General features: G+C 45.8%; 2 protein-coding genes, 1 long non-coding RNA gene and 1 pseudogene across 6 annotated transcripts in view; 2 read left to right on the top strand and 2 right to left on the bottom strand.

Moving 5' to 3' along the window:
• Window positions 1-327: 327 nt before the first annotated feature.
• On the bottom strand, window positions 328-1,263 carry LOC135398440 (uncharacterized). Its single transcript, XM_064629842.1, has one exon. The coding sequence runs from the start codon at window positions 1,261-1,263 to the stop codon at window positions 328-330; it is 936 nt and encodes a 311-aa protein (XP_064485912.1).
• Window positions 1,264-1,713: 450 nt separating this feature from the next.
• On the top strand, window positions 1,714-2,867 carry LOC135398439 (uncharacterized; annotated as a pseudogene).
• A 324-nt stretch (window positions 2,868-3,191) lies between these two features.
• Window positions 3,192-18,958, bottom strand: part of LOC135396508 (uncharacterized) — a 68,655-nt gene continuing 52,888 nt past the window's right edge. The window contains exons 1-6 of one of the 4 annotated variants that reach the window (XM_064627519.1): window positions 18,725-18,909; window positions 9,817-10,032; window positions 6,247-9,754; window positions 5,749-6,186; window positions 3,646-3,866; window positions 3,192-3,583 (exon numbers count right to left, since the gene is read on the bottom strand). In XM_064627519.1, the coding sequence (XP_064483589.1) occupies window positions 6,496-8,148 (1,653 nt within the window). In that variant the 5' untranslated portion in view covers window positions 8,149-9,754; window positions 9,817-10,032; window positions 18,725-18,909 and the 3' untranslated portion in view covers window positions 3,192-3,583; window positions 3,646-3,866; window positions 5,749-6,186; window positions 6,247-6,495. The other 3 variants (XM_064627520.1, XR_010423412.1, XR_010423413.1) reach the window with 3 other exon arrangements.
• On the top strand, window positions 12,314-14,093 carry LOC135397798 (uncharacterized). Its single transcript, XR_010423762.1, has 4 exons — window positions 12,314-12,555; window positions 12,693-12,787; window positions 12,911-13,028; window positions 14,026-14,093. It is a non-coding gene; the product is annotated as an uncharacterized LOC135397798 (long non-coding RNA).

Here is an 18,958-nt window from a genome sequence, read left to right as displayed (position 1 = left end):
GGCGGCGGGAAACGTTCACAGAAAGGCCGAAGTGATGAAGAAAATCCGCGCCGAGTATCGGCTGTGAGACGCTAGCGACGAGAAACACCCAGGGGAAGACTCTTCGTAAACCGAGGTTAACGTTGAGGAGCTGTTCTTTGTAGACAGGTATGGTAGTGGTATTAACGGCCATCAAGTGAAACAGCGGGTCACGACGCCGCTCATTAAGGGACGCGGGCAAGACGCTAACAGCGGCCCCGGTGTCGACAAGGAACCTAGTTTTGGTGGAACGGTCGACAACGAAGAATAGGCGACTTGCAGCTTGAGGAGGGGAAACGCCGGCCGCCATCAACGGTTCCCGGGTGAGTCTCCCGGCCAGCCGCAAGGGCGCGTACATCGCTGTGCGGCGTCGCCGAAGCGCTCATGGTACCAAAAAGGTGGTGGGTTGGAGTCGTCGAACGGAGACTGGCTTCGGCCGTCTTGTCTTCGCGGAGAGTGGCGGAAACGACAGGAGCAGCTGGATCTTCTGGGAGACCGGCGACGGCTATCGGGGTAGCGCAGGGCAGCGACAGTCTCGGAGAGGCGTTGGATATCCGCTCTCACGGCAGCCATGTCGCTCGTACTCGCAAAGGCGGCAGGTGAAAACGGCGGCACCGTGCCCTGCTGCAGAAGGCCTGAAGAGGAAGTAGGGTGGTTATGGCCGACGGCGCTTATGCTTGCTGCAGGGGAAGCGACCTCCATGACCTTGTCGGCAAGGCCGGCCAAGTCACAAAGTGGCAAGCTGGCGGCTGTAGTGAGAACCATCTGTACGGTTGGGGGTAGCCGTTGCAGAAATAGCTCGCGAAGCAGTGCTTCGTCGAAAGAGGCTGAGCGATCCGCCAGGAGAGCCTGCATGGCGCGAAGTAGCTGCGAAGGTCGTCGGTCACCGAGTTCTTCGGCATTCAAGAGCTGCTGCAGGCGCTTCCGCTCTGACATCATAGTCCGCTGGAGAACAGCAGTGCGCAACTGGTCGTAGGGCGCCTGAGGTGGAGGGCTTGCTATTAAGTCGGCAACGTCCATGGCTATCTCTGGTGGTAGGGAAGAGACGATGTGCCGGTACTTGGTGAGTTGGGAAGTAATTCCAGCGAGCAGGAACTGGGCTTCGACCTGCTGGAACCAGACGTGGGGTCCTCGATGCCAAAATGGCGGCAATCGAACAGCGACGTGGGACATGGGAGGCATCGCAGCAGCAGCGGGGGCGGTTGCGCAAGGCGGAGGGTGTTGCTGGTCGCCAGCAGGGTTCATAGCAGCGGTGTTCTTCTCCGGGTCACCAGAAATTGTGGAGCGAAGTAAACAAGGTGTTCACACCACAATTTGCGGGAAAGAACTGAGGGTTTATTCCAGTGGCGGTTGCCACCAAAAACGAAAGTGGAAAAACGTGCAGCGTGCAGGCCGCGGCTTAACGATGGCGATGCGGGCTGCTACATCCCCCTCACCTGATGCAGGTCAAAACGGCGCAGAGACTGGGTTGCCTGTAACGTTCTATCTGCTGCACCAGGACCTGACAACAATGACAACTGTGAGCCCATCGCTTCTGACACTGAAGATCTCGCAGTAGTGGAAGATTAATCAGGATGTGGCATGCATGAAGAAGAACCACCAATAAAGGCGGTATGATTAGATATTGTGAATGGTGATTCCTAACATTTCACAGGAATGCTTATTAGTGTGTCACATTCATAGGCCTTTACAATGATGAATGAGTCAGTCGAAAGCTCGAGGCTCTTAACTTTCTACTGCACTCGCAACGGTGATGACATTCCAACAGTTGACTGTGGCACCTTATGCCCAAAGGGAGTGCACGAGACACGGAGTGCTGGTCCAGCCTACAAGGAAACTTACTTCGGTGGCTATAAAAGCATTGTGGATAATGACCAGCGGCTGTTGGATTTAACTGGGGTGACATTAGTGGTAAGTCAACGATTTGTGGAGGTAAGAAAAGCAGTAAACTAGTATGAGGATAGTATGACTTCACTGCCGCAATTAAATTATACACTTACAAGTACATAATTTACATTATTTGCCTGCAGGTCCTCTCCCTTCTGCAAAGCCTCCCCCCAGAGAAAGGTCGCCATGCCCAAGAGCTGCACATTAACGACAAGCTCCTCCTTTTCCTGATAAAGCTGAAGCATGGCTTGCTCTTCTCATGTCTCGGCGCTCTATTTGGTGTCCATCGAACAACTGCTGCTAAGGCTTTCAAGGCTGTCCTTTTTCACCTCTGTGCCACTACAAAGTCATGGCTTTTCTGGCCCGGCAGGGCTGCAACCAAAGCAACTATGCCACCAAGCTTTCGTCATCTATACCCGGACTGTCGACTGATTATTGATTGCACAGAGTTGAAAGCAGAAATGCCAGACGGGGTCTGAGCACAGAACATGTGGTACTCTCACTACAAGGGCACATATACTATTAAGTATCTCATTGGAATAGCACCAAATGGACTAGTGACATTTCTTTCACCAGGCTTTGGTGGAAGAGCCAGCGACCCAAGTGTAACTGTAGAGTTAGGGCTTCTGCCGCGGCTAGAGCCAGGGGACCTTGTGCTCGCTGATAAAGGCTTTCCTGGAATCCGGACAGGTGTCGGGCAACAAAAAGCTACCCTAGTAATGCCTCCATTTGCAATCAAACCTCAGTTTACCGAGGCTGAGGTTGATGCAACCTACGAGACAGCGGCTGTACGCATACACGTTGAGAGGGTAATCCAAAGGCTACGGATCTTCGACATCTTAAACAGGAGGATACCACATGACCTCACAGAATACATGGACAAAATAATGCACATCATATGTGTCTTAACAAGCTTGAGACCGGGCATATTTCAAAAGAGTAGTGAAGCGGTGCACTGTTGATAAAAGTACACTTCGTTTAGCATGATCTTAGAAACCATACTTCAACAGAATATTTATGTAATATGTTGAACATACGTATCCGTTCTTTTCTTTTCACTCAGCTGCTTTCATGTTCACAGGTGACTTAGTCAGCGGAGCCGGAAACCCCTCAGGTGAGACATCTGTGACAGTAGCGTAGGTGTTTTGCAACAAGCCCATGAACAAGACTAGCCCAAATGTAAGACACTGTAGTTCAAGGATTATTAAAGAAATGGTTCTCCAGCATATTGTATACTCTGCCTTGTACTACAGCTACAGTACACACAAGTGACAGCGAGACAACTCTAGGAACAAGATTTTTAATTTTCCTCAGAAGACATTTTCAGCGCATTAGTGAATGGTAGTACAAGCCATGACTACTGCTTACAGTTATCCACTAATGTGGGCAAGAAATATGAAAAATAAAATTTTCTCACGTGTGGAATGCAGCATTCCAGAAACTCGTCGTTGCGACGGACATAGGTAGTTTGTCTCACAGTTGACAAAAAAAAATGCACTTTTTGAGACCGAGAACATACAGGGAGACTTGAACCTGGGTATAATACTGGTGCAATTCTCTTAAACGGTAGTCCGGCTTCCCCTGAAGATATATGAGCTGTGGGTCGTCAAGGACACTGCCCTTCCTCTTCGAATACGGACATTTTATTTCCAAGAGGCTAACTTCACCACTGTCATCCCTGCAAACCAAGTTCAAAGGGTCGATACAAGAGATCAAAATCAACTCTGAAAAAGCCTATACCTGAAGATCCCATCTGGTGAGCATGCAAGCCATGGGTTATCCGTGTCTACAACCACACCAAGCTGTGTCACCGTAACTCCACAGACATCTTCAAACTTCCGCCTTGCCAGGGGCCCCATGGCAATTCCATAGGCCATTGCGGTTGTCCTGACGGGCACTGGAAGTATCATTTTTTTGGCGAGCTCCTCTGGAGACAGAGTCTATCGTAGGATCTGGTTACTCTGCAGGTAGGAAACACAAGCATCAGTCATCTGAAACATTACAACAGGCGTGAGAAAAGGAAAATATAATGGGAAGTTCCACAATTCACACAACACTTGTGAACATAACAAGCTAACAGAAGGGAGTGTAGATTAGAGCCCTGCACGGGCCGACTTTTCCGGGCCCGACCCGGCCCGGAGCATCGAAAAATGGCCCGGCCCGACCTGGGCCCGGAACTTCATATTTTTATGCGGCACGGCCCGGTGACCCAGTGACTAGAGCCCGGCCCGGTCCGGCGTCTAAGCAAATAGAGCCCGGCCCGGCCCGGCCCGGTGACCCGGCGAGTAGATCCCGGCCTAGTATTTCCAGCCGCGACATACGCGTTTCTGGCGATTATCAAACAAATTTATAAGTAAATTTATAAGGAGAGAAGACAAACATACAAGTGATGGCGGTTTAACACCGTAACCGCACGAGACCAAATTAAATCCAGAACGCACGCGGGCATGGGCGTTATCGTTACACTGTCAAGATTTTGCGGAGGTAGAGCATGCTCTCGACAAACTGCTTCTCTCAGTCCCTACCCCTCTCACCAAGCTTTGCCAAAGTGATTGTGAAATACGTGAGGAGTGAGGAGCAATATAAAGTGGCTTTGAGAATGTTCTAGAGGGTAGAATCATATGCATAATGCAGCATCCTTTGCTTGCCTTTGCAAAATCTGCACAGGAATGACGCAAGCGCATGATGATATGAACTAATGCATCTCCATTGTGTGGAATTAGCTGCGTGGCCCGGCCGGGCCTGACTCTCCGGAACATATTTGTCGGTCCGGGCCCGGCCCGGCCCGCGGTGCTGGCGCATTTTGTCGGCCCGGGCTCGACCCGGAGCACACAGCCAATAACAAGCCCGGCCCGGCCGCGGGCCGGGTCGGGGGCCCGTGCCCGTGCAGGGCTCTAGTGTAGATCACTGCCATACCTTGGTTCCCGTTATTCGGGACTCACGAGCTTTCAGCCATGCAGATCTGTCTGCGGCTGTCGCGGAACAGATCGCGGGAATGTTATCCTTGGTGACTGACACCTTCTCGGCGTAGAAGGCTCTGTCCACATTCCTAACCTTGTCAATAGGAGAATCGCTCTTGAGCAGCACTCCTTTCGCAGTTACAACAACAACAACTTTATTTTCGACCTTGGAGAGTGGGGAGCTTCATCGCCACAGGCGATACTCTACCCCATTGCTGGATGGAATGGGGGGAATAAAATAACAGTTATACTGCTTGCATAATTTGGAAAAGCTGGCCTAGACAGCTCCCAACTGTACACCGAAATACTATCTCGCTCTGCCATGCTTCCTTCAGCACCTGCTTCTCCCAAAACATTTGGCGCTCTGGTCCATTCGGCACTTAACATGGCTACCATTGGGTAGCCAATGCCGCCGAAATGGTCCGTAATGTGGGTTAGGAGGACCTCACGAACATTGCTGGGCAGCCCTGGAAAAGGTTAGTAGTATAGGGGGACCGCTATAAGAACATCCTTTTTCTAATCCAGTTCTAGGAATTTCTAATCCAACACAAGCCAGTTCTAATCCCTCTGGTTAGTGGCCCCACTTTGATTGACAGGCCCCTTTTGGCTCGCCCATTCATGCTGATTGGTTTGAGATGACCCCACTTCGATTTACAGGCCCCTTGTTTGGCTCCACCCCTTCACGCTGATTGGTTCAAAATGACCCCACTTTGATTGACACGCCCCCTTTTGGCTCCGCCCACTTCACGCAGATTGGCCCCTCCAAACCTACTGATTGCTGATTGATCCATCCACTTCGCGCTGATTGGCTCCTTCTAGGACAGCTGATCGACCAACCCAGTGACCCCACTACAGCTCTATCTTAGACAAACAAAAGGAATACATTGCAACGTTTATTGAGTACATCATGGCTGTCTTGGAGAGATTGATTCCTTTGATGCTGGGCATGGTTCCTCGGAAGTGACGAATCATGTAGGTGTCTCTGGGACAGCGGCTAAGAAAAGTTTCATCCTCCGTGAGTTGACACATTCCACGCGCACTGGACGCTTATGTCCAGTGGTTGAAGGCACGTGCGTAGCGATCCAGTAGCGTTCTTGTCCAGCTTAATGTTGGACAGCATAGGTACCACATACCAATCTGTGATAGTGAAGATATCACCAGGGCATTCAAGCGGGTAGGTGTGCTTATCCTTCTCGAGCTTCATGCGTCTTCAGTTGCAGGTGTCCAGCGCCAGCGTGCATGAGACGAGCGAGAAGAGAACGAGCTACCATATCCTTCCACTGGTCCAACTGACGCTACTCCTTCTCATCCTCTGCATTATCTGAGGAGAGAAAGAATGCCCAGTTAAATCACGCTATCTCCATCATACACTCAAGCTTACCATATTCGCAGCTTCCGTATGAGTAGGAGTCGATGTCATTGTAGAGGTATCGTTTGTCGTCGTACGCCATCAGACTTCTTTTCACATTTCTGATGGTGTACATGCACTGTTTCTTTCCCACTATTGACACCTGTTCGTGCGATACGCTAGTGTGCTTGAACAGGGTATCGTGGTACGTATCATGGAGGAGGTGTTTGCGCACAATGTTCTTCTTGACCCCTTTAGCTCTTGCAATTTGTTATCCCCCAGCTAGTTTGATGGAGTGCATTTTGGTTTCAAGCATATTACTTCCTCTATGGGTATGCTACCGGTTTCACTTTTGAATGCACCAAGCCTACCACGATTCCTCTCGCTGTACAGTGGATGACCCCGATCGAAGGAAGACAAGTCTAAATGGTCGTCGGCGATCACACGTAACTGATCTTCGTAATCCTTGCAGAATAGGCCGAGGATCAGAGAATCCGTGTCAAAGTAGCAGGTAATCACCGGACAAGTGAGCTTGCTCAGCAGAGTTTCGTAGTAGAACGAGTACATCGTTAATTTACTCAGTTCTAAAATCGTGAAGCCAATCTGCAAGGGGAAATCACATCGCACTTTTCTTTTGCGCATTTCGTACATGACACAATCGGGGGACAAAATTTCCATTCGCACGCATTCTGCCCGACTCCCGAGGCGACTCGCCGTCTCCTCATCGAAGGCTACTCGAATATCCCTCATGTTAAATTTATTTAAAAGCGTTCTTCCGAAGACCACATTATTTGAGATTTTATAGAAATTTTTTTCAAACGTCGTGCCTGAGGCAACGCGCCTGGCAACATTTTCCTCAATGTAGGGACGCAGGAATGGTGCCTGACGAAATTTTAGGATTCGGTGAATTTTTGTCACCCTCGTGCCCAATCTACAGTAGAGTGCGAGCAGTGCATAATGAACGACATACTCGACCTTGTCCTTGCACGTCAGCAACAGCTTTTTGCTGTTAGCTGGCTGATACATTAATTCTTCGAGAAGACCTCGCTGGAATGGCGAGAGCCATTCCTCCGGGACCACAGCCTTCTCGGGAGCCAGGGGGAAGTACCGCGTTAGAGCGTGGATGGATTTTGGATACTCCAAGTCGCACACATACACGTACCCCACCTCTGAATCCGTGGGGTGACGCATAAAATCCACAGAGCTAAAATCCTCGACACACTCGAAATCGCTGACGGGGAGGTGCTTTACCATACTGAATCCATAAAGATTGTTGCAATCTATGTATGATATGTACACCTCCTCTTTTTCGGGATCATAGCCACTACACAGAGGGTTGTTAGCCCGCAAATGACGCCTGCTCGCCTGACAGAGCCCGACCCTAACACCCGACTCGATGGTTCTGTACATGTCCTCGTCGATGATTAACTCCAATTTTGCCTGCGTGTAATTTAGAGCACATTGCCACGAATAGGATGCCAGAGAAACACAATGAAGCAATTCTAATCCACGCGCGTCGTAGCACAGTCGTCGAAAGTGCTGCATTACATCAGCATGTAATAGGGCATCCGTTTTCAGGTACAGTGCATTATAATCCCTCAGATTCGAGCATCCAAAATGTTCAAATACTTGCAGCGCATACTGGTGGTCTTCCTCGCTTATATCCTCCCCAGTGAGATCATTTCGGAAGGCAGATTTTGCCGGCAGAGCCAATTCGTCGTACACCGCAAAAGAATTAACGTGGCTGTATGGGAATACACCTTTACGAAGCAGAATTTCGTAGTCGTTTCCAAATACCTGCTTCAGGCACTGGAACGCCTCTGCGCCCCCCATGGATTTGACGGTTTCCACGAGCTCTCCCAGCGACAAATTGAGGTACTGCATGGTATCTCTGAATAGGAAGGTGCCAATTTCGAACGATCGAATTTTTTCCATGGAACTGGCAACGATGAAGGGAGCTCGCTTCCACCCGAGAAGGTGAAATTCCCGCAGCAGTCCGGCCAATAGGGCAGATTGTGCACCATGATCGGTAATTTTTCTCTCGTCGTGCACGCCACATTACAGGGGCTGCACAGCGTCGCAATGTAATTTGTGTCCCCGGTAGTACATCGCTTGGAATGGTCGTGATGACGGACACGGGGTAGATCTCGCGTGAACTCCCGTTTACAGTACCCGCAATGGGTGGCAGCTCTGTGCTCGGCCCGTTGCCCATCATTCAGCACCATTGTGGCGGGGCAGGCATTCAGGGCAACCATCTCGTCCCGCATTTTCCATCAAAGCCTTCACGCACTGCCTCGCGGAATCTTCACCGTGGTGCGTCCTGACGCGCATCACCTTCGAGTCGTGGGTGCGGCACAGAAGCTAGAGGTGACATGACGCTGCATGCCAACACCACTGGGCGCGAGTACGCTCTCTGTGTCCAACGCGACGACGTAGTTGTACTGCTGCTTGTACTGTATTTTATTAAATTCTACAAAATTTTTGCCAGGTTCGCAAAATTCCAATAAGATTTCGTTCACGTCCGCGCACAGGCGACGATGTTTCGCCATGCTCTTTTCCTCGTTAAAAGAGCGCGTGCAACGTTCGCATATGAAACACCTATTGTCTCTCATAAGTAACCGTTCGAGGGACTTGATTCCAAAAAAATGTTCATCTATAGCCAATAAGTGAATTTTCTTTTCACACTCGAGTTTTGGGGGTCGCGACACGTGCACTCCCTGATCGACGTACTCGTACACGTAAATGGATATCTTGTTTTTGTCTTCGAATTCGTCCAGATCAGAAAATGAAACGGGGAAGTAGCTTGGCAACCAGTAATCTACTGCATAATTTTCACATTTTTTCCACGAATTCCTTTCCTGTGGGTGCAGGAGAGCGAGCGTATTGTATTTAAAACATTCGCCCTCCTTGCGTGCTGGTAAATGGATATTCGTTAACACGTTCCTGCGTTTAGCCATATTCGTGGCAAGTACCCCATTGCACCCGAATTTTTTAGTTTTCACAGCAGAAATACACATTTGAACTTTTTGGACGTCAGTGGATACAAACCCACTACCCTCGCGCTGGTAATTTTCAATGCGCCCGGTGGACTCCTGAATCACATCCATCAAAGTATTTGCGATAGCTCCGTCGCTGTGGACTTCGCGAGCAAGCGCCATAAAATGAGCTCTGTGTGCGGTTACATCCCCTCGATTTTCTTTCATCATTAGAACGTCAGAACAAATGCAAAACCTAAAGGGTATTCTTTGCGCTCGCAAAATAGCAATTATATTGTGGAGGTGGTTCATTAAATATTGTCGCAAGTCCTCTACTCCCTGATCGTGAACAGATGCCAATAGCACAAACGCTTTGACGATACCTCGAAATGCGCTATCAGTTTGAAAGAAAGGCAGGAAGGAAATGTCCACATAGGGATGTGATCGCTCGACGTGAGCATGCAATGTGGCAGGTGAAATGTCTGGAGAAGATGGTGAATTCTCTTCCATTGGCTCATCATCCCCGATATCATGAGGATAAAAAAAGCAGAACACGCATCTAGGCACTGAAAAAAAGAAGAAACACTAAGAAAACGTGCACCACAAAGCGTGGATTAAAAATGCTCACTCTTGAAGCGAGCTCCGCACACTCCCGAAGTGACGCGAAGACTGCTGCCTCTTTACACATCCTCCCCATTTATATAGCGGCGACCTCGCTGCATGCCCCAACATGCACGGGTGCGGCGAGTCGTCATAGCCTAAAAATAACCTGCTCTGCATGTTCAAGGTCGCAGCTTGCCCTTGGCTTCACGTAATGCTCCGTCCGCCTACACCATTGCCGTACCTGAGCACAAAGTTCGCTCTCATCACATGTCATTCCGATATGCAAGTTGCTTTCATGAGCAGGCACACAACCATCCCTTTTTGTTCACAGTGGCTGTGGAATTTCAATAATATTACTCAAAAAAGAAACAAATTGCAGTGAAATGCAGATTCATCTCAGACAGGAATTTCTACCCTCAGCGTTAAACCTTCAGATACCAGCATTTCTGCTCAAATAGCAAAATAGCTATGACCTCAAAAATTAAACACATGCTAACAAACTACCATCAACTGCTATCAGATAATTATTGCATAATGCTAAATACTCAATTGCATTGCCCTTAAGTGAAGAAAGCGCAGGACAAGGGTACACAAATTCACTTAAGCGATGAGGAAAAAGGCTTAAAACCTCAGGAATAAGCGCAGAGTCACCACACATCGCTACGCAGCTAACACAAGATAACAACAAGATACTAGCGGCGGGTAAGATTGTAACACTGCTAAACAAGCCCCAACATGCCATGATGACGTCACAAATCAGGAAAAAAGCACACACAGCAGCTCAGGAATGCACAAGGAGAGGTGCTTTATTGGAATCTCTACTCCTGGCTCAGTCACCAACATCTCTGCTCAAACATCCATAACTGCAAGATTAAGCTCTGCTTACTTTATCAAGATATCGAACACCCAACAAAATCAAACAAACAACCCCACTTCCACTGACAGAACAGTATTCAGCTTTTACGCAGGAGGCTTTCTTCTACATAAAAGTAGAGAAAATAAGAAAAGAGCAGCGAAAAATTACACGCACTCGCTCGCATAGCTATAAGAGGAAAAAAATAAAATAAAATAACGACGCACACGCTATTAAACTGTGACAAAGACACCCATTTCTGCTATCAGATAATTATTGGATAATGCTACATACAGTCGCATTGTCCCTGCGTAAAGAAATCACAGGACTAGGGTACACAAATTCACTTAAACGATGAGGGAAAAGGCTTAAGACCTCAGGAATAATCGCAGAGTCACCACACATCGCTACGCAGTTAACAAAAGATAACAACAAGATAATAGCGGCGGGTAAGATTGTAACACTGCTAAACAAGCCCCAACATGCCATGATGACGTCACAAACCAGGAAAAAAGCACACACGCGCGCACACAGCAGCTCAGGAATGCACAAGGAGAGGTGCTTTATTGGAATCTCTACTCCAGGCTCAGACACCAACATTTCTGCTCAAATACCCATAACTGCAAGATTAAGCACTGCTTACTTCATCAATATATCGAGCACCCAACAAAACCTAACAAACAAACAAACAAACAAACCCACTTTCCGTGATAGAACACTATTCAGCTTTACCAAGTGATTTTCTTCTGCTTTAGCAGTCAAAGAAGAAAAGAGCAATGAAAAATTACACGTACTTTTGCCTGAATAGCTATAACTGCAAAAAAACAAAACAAAAAAAAAACAAAAAAACGAGGCACATGCTAATAAACGGGGAAAAAGGCACTCATTTCTGCTATCAGATTATTATTGCATAATGCTACATACACAGTCGCGTTGTCCCAGTGAAAAGAGAGCACAGGACAAGGGTACACAAATCGAATTGGGAAAATCACTTCTATTCGCGCAGCATAATACGATATACGCTGTTTTTTTTTACGGGTGAAAATTACAATAAGAAGCCACCTGCTATGCAAGTGCAACAACCCTTACTTTTAAAACAACACTTCATGCAATACCACATAAATTTATAACTCGAGTCACACGAAAAGGCATACACAATGTACTTACTGGTTAAAGGTCAGATATGCCGATTTTGAAGTGCCGCAGAACTGAGCGATACTCGCGCTGTGTGTTCATTACCGAACACTGAATATGTGTGCGAAATATCTTGCTCCAACTGTTCGTAGTTTTTTAGAAAACAGTTTTTTTAGTTACCACGCCCGGCCGTCAGACCGTCGGCAAACCCTGCGCACGGGCGCACCGACGTCACTGCTCTCGGTTTATCTGTCTTTGGCTTGGCATGGACTCTTGGCTTGGCTGCTTGGCTTCTTTCGTTTCCTCCTCTGTGCATCGTACATTCGTACATAAGCGAACAGCTGTTATGTTGTTGCTAAGCCGGAAACAAAGCATGTGAATGTTTTTTTTTGGCACAGCGTCGTTTGGAAAGTGCACTTCCTTGTTCTGACCTTGCCTTTTATGGGCTGGAGCGATATGATTCGTGAATATGCCACGGCGAAGTTGTCGAAGATGCGACAGTGCTACGCTGTTAGAACAATGCCCATCGGAGCATTCAAGTGTTACCTATTATAAGCTGCCAAAAGACCAAGCAGTGCGAAGCTCTTGGCTGACAGTGGTGCCTGCTAATTTCCACTGCAAGGATTTCGTCCACGAGTGTTATCATAGGTTACGCGCGACTCCAGAGGCAATTTGGAATCTCGGCACGAAATCGTCTGATGAAAATCTGAGGTGCCCGACGCATAACATTTTGAACGTGCCACGGAGGATCAAGGCAAAAAACGAGAGCAAAAAATGGTAAGTCGCGGTTCAGATATAAAAAATAGCAAGCTTAACGAATCGATTGTGCAGCTGTCCTACTGCGCTTACTCTGATATAACCACGATTAGTTAGACAATAGTACTATTGATAATCTAACTTTTGAATTATCACAGGTGCACGCTGAAGGCGGAAATGAAGCATGATCTGGCTTGCATCTGGTCATGAAGAAATTGCTGACACGTTAGTTGCAGTCCACCTCCACCAACAGGTATGACAATGTGATGTTATAATTTGAGTATTCATCTATGTTCAACTTTTCATGTGCGCTCGCATGCAGACATCTTGACACCACTTTTAAATCTGCCCTCAAAGTTACAACCTGTGCTTTCAGGGTGGAAAACAAAGGTCGCCATTCCGATTAGCTGCTATCTCCCAGTTCAAGCACTTTTGTGTCTGGACACTGGTTCCTGTGGATGGGGTGTTACAAGCTTCACTGTCTGATATAGAAGGTACGTTACATTAGTTCAGTTAATTTGTCTTTTGCACATTTTTGTTACTGTTAGCTAGATGACTGTCGGACATACAATCCTTTGACACACCGAAGCTGATGTTGCCTCTGATAACGTTTTAGAATTTTCAGTGTCATCAACGTCCATTGAGGAAGGTGCCTTTACTATCTGTGAATCTTCAAATGAAGAATAGCCCAGAATTCATGTTAACATTGTCTACTCTTATTAATTCACTGTCTGTTTTCTGAGAGCTAAGAAAAATGGAAACTATTTATTTGTCACAACTTCACACTGGATACTGGTGTGGTACTGGCTTGACATGTAAGCTAAAATACCTGGATTCTACAATAATTGTGTTCAACTTGGTGCATTACCGTGGGCAATGCCACATTCACTACATTTTTAGTGGGTCCGGTGCACAAATACTGTGTGCATACTGCATACATACATTCTGTTCGATAGGCAAAAAAAAATACCTGAGCAGTGCTGTCTAGTCTTTTTACCCAAAGTCCATACTCTTACTACAAAGTCACAGTACGTAGAACAGCAATGTGCAGGTATGCTGAGATAGAGATTCACAACAGAAAGAAGACTGCTGAGAGCATCTAAATTTTAATGAGACGAGACTTTCGTGCACAAGGCTGCTCTTGTTAATGTCTAACATGAAGTTACAAAATCCCAGAATATATAAAACATGTTGTAATGTAGAGAGCGAGGGGTGGTACAGACATAAAGATAATTATACAATCATATATAATAAAATAAAAAGGGGTACAACTCCCCCCTCAACTCAACTCCACAACTCAATAACTCTACTTATTCTCTACCTTACATGTCATATATTCTGGAATTTTGTAACTTGATGTTAGACATCAAGAAGTACAGCCTTCTGTGCAAAAGTATTCTTTCTGTTGTGCACAATCATTATACAGTAAATGCGACTATCCATTTCTTGTCATTAAATGCTTTTCCTTTCTTTCTTTCTTTTTTTCTGCAGTGATGAGCATCCAGAAGGACACGTGCCAGAAAGGGAGTCTCTTTGGGATGACGAACCGTCATCTCCTCATGAGGATACAATGGTTGACGAATGGTTCTCAAGCCCATTGAAACTTCCAACAAATAATTCATGAAAAAGCCAGTCAGTGAACCAGGAATTGAACGTGGACCGTCCTGCTACCAGTCAGATGTTCAGTGGCGTAGCCATGGGGGGGCTAGGGGGGGCTCGAGCCCCCCCTACCTGCCACTGACCGACCCACACAAATCGTGCAAATTCGAGAACATAATATATGGGGGGACCAGTGTAACTATCGCGAAAGTTCTTGCAGTTCATGGCGTCTATCTAAGAAGCGCTCTTGAATGGTTTTCAAAGTATGAGCTTTTCAAAATACTTCCAATCTCATGACACCACTTCATTGGTCATGACAGCCTATACATGTAATCGTACTGTGAATGTCTAAATCAACTATTTTCGTTCCCTTTTTTAATCCTCAGTTTGCAGTGTGCACAAGTATGTGTGTGTAGTCGACACAGGATCAGCAGGGGGGGGGGCGAGTTTTCGTATTGAGCCCTCCCCCCCCCCCATCTTTGAGGTCTGGCTACGCCACTGGAGATGTTACATTTCAGGCGCTCATTGACTTTTGGTGAATTACTTGTTGACTTTGTCCCAAGGTGGAGCTCGCTACAGCTCATTTGCTATTTGTTAATGTTGTGGCGTGTGTTGCGTTGTTCTCTTTGTGTGTTCCAGACTCAGAACGGTTAATTTGGATCAGGTCAGGTACGTTTCATTTAGACATGGCAACCATAAAGTGGTGTTTCTCAACACAACTTAGCAGTGGTCTTCATGCATTACTGCTACGGCCATTAAGCGTGAATAGAAACCTGTACATTATCCATGATGTAAAACCCCAAGAGTAGGGAACACGAAGGGACAGACACAAACATGTCCCTTTGTGTTCCCTAGTCTCGGGGTTTTACATATGCATCATCTTCACCAGCTGGCTTGCTTGCAGCCATTTTTTCTGCACATTATGTTCACTCTACTTTTATCGTGTGCTATATAATCTTGTTCAAGTTCTGTCAAACAACCTGTAATGCTATAAAAAAATTCAGTACACTGTTTGTGTGGGTTGAATGGTAGCGCATGAATGCAGGAAGGAAACTGTCATGTTATGGCAAGTGTTTACGTATTGTACATTTAACTACTAATTTTATTGGTTAGCTTTCGCTGGCGTATCATGTCAAGCCATGTTATATTAATTTGGAACATGTTCTTCTTAGTAACCAGAGCAGCTGATACACAGAGAGAACATAGCCCGTGTGTGTTTGTCTTTTCCACCGCAGCCCTTGGGTTTCCTCCCTGATGGCTACACATGTCAGGGATAGGTTTCAGAACCGGTAGTTCCCGCCAAGTGTGAATTGCTTTTCAGGGGATCATCACGCTGGCAGATGAAACATACGGTTTAAATTATTTGCAGGACAGGAATTGCGCAGCTTCACACAAATACTACTACTACGACGTAAGAGTGGTTTCAAATCTAGCTTTTTTGTGTTCCTGACATTATCGCACAAGATGTAGTATCCACTATGATCCTTTATGTGGGGGGTATGTACAGTGCAATCAACAGATGCTATTTACAAATCTGTGTTTTCTACTGTGTTGAAATGGGGTAGTTTGTATCTGAGAGCCATAGTGAAACACAGGCCCTCGAGAAACATGGCAACACATTGCAGGGACTCTGGATGCTGCCTAAATTTCCAGAACACACAGCTCAAGGCAGCGGTTAAATAACAAGTGGTTAGAGAAATCCAAGACAGTTGCATCCGTAAGCAGTCCGTTGTTGAATTTCCTTCTGTCAGAGATACGTTATCTCAAAGGGAACGCACGGACACACTCAGAATGATACTAGGGCTGCCTGTGAAATAGAATGAGGAGAGGGGAAGATATATAACCCATTTTCTTGTCTGTTATTCTATTGGTTAAATTGTCATTTTCTTAGCAGCATATGTGTGTATATTCCAGAGTCTGCTAATAAATATATCAGTTTAGAGCTAGCAGTCGCATTGTAGATGTCTCATCCTGTCCTTGGTTGCTTGTGATTCACTATGGCCATGCTTGCTATTGCAAAAACAGAAAACAAAATAAGACAATAGAAAAACACGGAAAGAGCGACCTAAAAAGCTGCCTGTTCTAGTGCTCACATGGAGGCAATGCAATGAGGTAACATGTTCCATTCATGAACTGTGCATAGTAGTACATATCACAACGGCAACCGATTATTCAGATTTTTCTTGAAGTACTTTGTTTTTTTTTTTGCTTTGTTTGCACAGTCTATTATTGGAGCTTTATGTGATTCCCCTCTTCAGATACTTCAGATTGCTGATGCTGTGCAGTTTGTTAATTTTGAAACTGTACTGTGCTGAGGTACAAAAACAGAATTGTCATATCTGCATTTGAGCACATAGGAATAATTTGTAAGTACTTTACTTGTTGACATTAATATTTGCACCAGGTCACAACATTGTTGATTTATGGAAAGTGTAAATAAATATATTTATTTGCTTGCCAAACAATGCACAAATGTCTTCTTTTCTAGTGAGATATTCCCTGTTCACCAGACATAAATGTGGAAAAGTTAAAGGGGCACAATGATGGTAGAGTCTAGCATTGCTTTTTGCCACTTCACATATATGCACTGTTATTCGTGTGCACATGTAGGAATTGGAAGGTAGAGGATGCGCATAAAAAATTTCGTATGCAGCCACACATATGGTTCAGAAGATTAATTAGATGATGTCCAAGCATATATAATTGTGCTTCATGTGCAATGGGTATGCTAACGGATTGCTTCCATGAAGCCTTTTTATTTATTTTTTATAAATTTTTTTATAAATGTTATTTCTGATTTTATATAAATTTCATATTACATATTGTACACTTATATTTTTATAAATTTTATAAACTAAAAACTCAAGTTACACGGCCCCTGTAAGAGTGCCCTTTGCAAATGGTTCGGTAACGTGTCTCTAACTGTAAAGGTAAGAGGCAATCGAGAATGCTGCAGACAAGGTTGCAACTTACATATTGCTTATCATAGGAAGGGAGTTGCCTCAGGCAACTCCCTTCCTACATCTCTACCGGTTCGCTGGATTTCTACCCATCTATATTGCTTATCATGTCCTACATACAAAGTGATTTGTACAATAATTCCTGAGCACGGAATTAATCCCGAGGCTGGCCAGTGAAGTCACCCAGGACGACAAGTCACATAATTGCCTTTAACACTTTTACACCCCATGGGCTCAGTTGTGAATTGAAAGAGCACTCTACAGAAGGATAAGGTACACCTGAATTTTAGGATCTATGCTATGCCCTAACTCTTCAGACACCACATTTCTAAGTGGCAATATGTGCTCTGGTACTTCTTTTGCGTCTGCATAGTGTGCAACCACATGGCTACTGGAGCTTTCGTGTGCATGTTTTTTGTGCGACGGTGTTCATTACAAACAATATCCAGATGTTCGACATAAAATGCAGTAGTTTGTAGCGTACCACACAACGCAGCGTGACATGGGAGTGTGTGATTCAAAGAAAGCTTCTGGAAAATGCACAGAATCCCACAAAAAGTTTAAAATGTGATTTGTATTTCGTTTTACGTCTTTCGTCGTTACATACCATCGTCGACGCTGTTGCACATTGATAAATCGTACGTAAAACTTGTCCCATAGCAGTATGCGGTTTCTCAAATACATAACACAATTTTCCTGCAGTAATAAAATGCTGTCGGCATTTTCTTGCTGACACGGCTGTCGAAACGTCAGCCTCTACAATGGGCAAGTGCTGTAAAGGGGCTAACGCAGACGCGACTTGATACAAATTGTACGTGTTCACAAAACACAAACGACGAATTCCAGTCACAACATCGCACAGAGGTTGGATCGCGAATGAGTTCGCAGCTGCTGCACTGTTTACTTATCGCGGAACGGTGGAACCCAACTGTCCGCCATCTTCAAGCACAGATACGTGAAGCCGAGAGAAGCCGTAGCTGAAATCCACTGACAAGTACGAAGGCGCGTACACGTCACAATGCCCGTTCGGGTGCATCTACGTCATAAAAATGGCTGCGCCTATGTGTGTTTCGGAATGAATTACCTATTTTTTTTACATTGTACTGTACCGAACTGAGAGAATGAAGGTGTATTTCGGGGAGAGCTGGATGTGGGCTTTCAGAATATCACAACCGTTTAGACTACTTGGGATATCGGCATAGCTGACCTTTAAGTGGGGTCACAGTTGCACACACACACACAACACAGACACAACGAGCGACAGTGAAAAATAAGAAATTACACGCACTTCTGCTCGAATAGCAAAGTGTCAAGCATGACAAAACAGATTTTCTACCACCAGAAAATTATTAAACAGAATAACACAATATTCGCAAAAATTAAGCTTGTGTGGCAAACACACAACCTGAGGAACACACCTATTCACACCTGCTTTCTGAATTTGTTATACAGGCGTGAGCGATTCGATAAGAATAAAGCACGCTGCTTTGAGAAAGCATATACCATGTGTAACGCAGTCTACTCTATTGAAAATGCGATAAACCTTATTTTTCAAACAAAAAAGAAATCACAGTCGGCATAATATACGGCAATATCGGCAATATCACTGAAGTCAAACACAATGAACTTACTTGTCAAGTGGGGACCCAGCTGCACAAACGCGCACGCACACTCACATATTTTTAGTGACTCACAACGAGCAAAACCCCAAGGTCTATTCACAGCCACATAAATTCACATTATTCCTCACGTCAATAATTATCCAACCATCGTCAAAACGGGAACACGCATATGCCAATGCGAAACAATAGGCCTTCCCGCCGGATGTAATACGATATCGCCAGTATCGCTGTGTTTCTTTTTTG

This window comes from Ornithodoros turicata, chromosome 6, assembly GCF_037126465.1.
Source record: "Ornithodoros turicata isolate Travis chromosome 6, ASM3712646v1, whole genome shotgun sequence".
NCBI lineage: Eukaryota > Metazoa > Arthropoda > Arachnida > Ixodida > Argasidae > Ornithodoros > Ornithodoros turicata.
The sequence above is the reverse complement of the archived record's forward strand: the minus strand, read 5'-3'. Positions and strand labels throughout refer to the sequence as shown.

Bases quoted from the DNA above. Each gene is read 5' to 3' on its own strand.
- LOC135398440 (XM_064629842.1), bottom strand. From the start codon at position 1,263: ATGAACCCTGCTGGCGACCAGCAACACCCTCCGCCTTGCGCAACCGCC.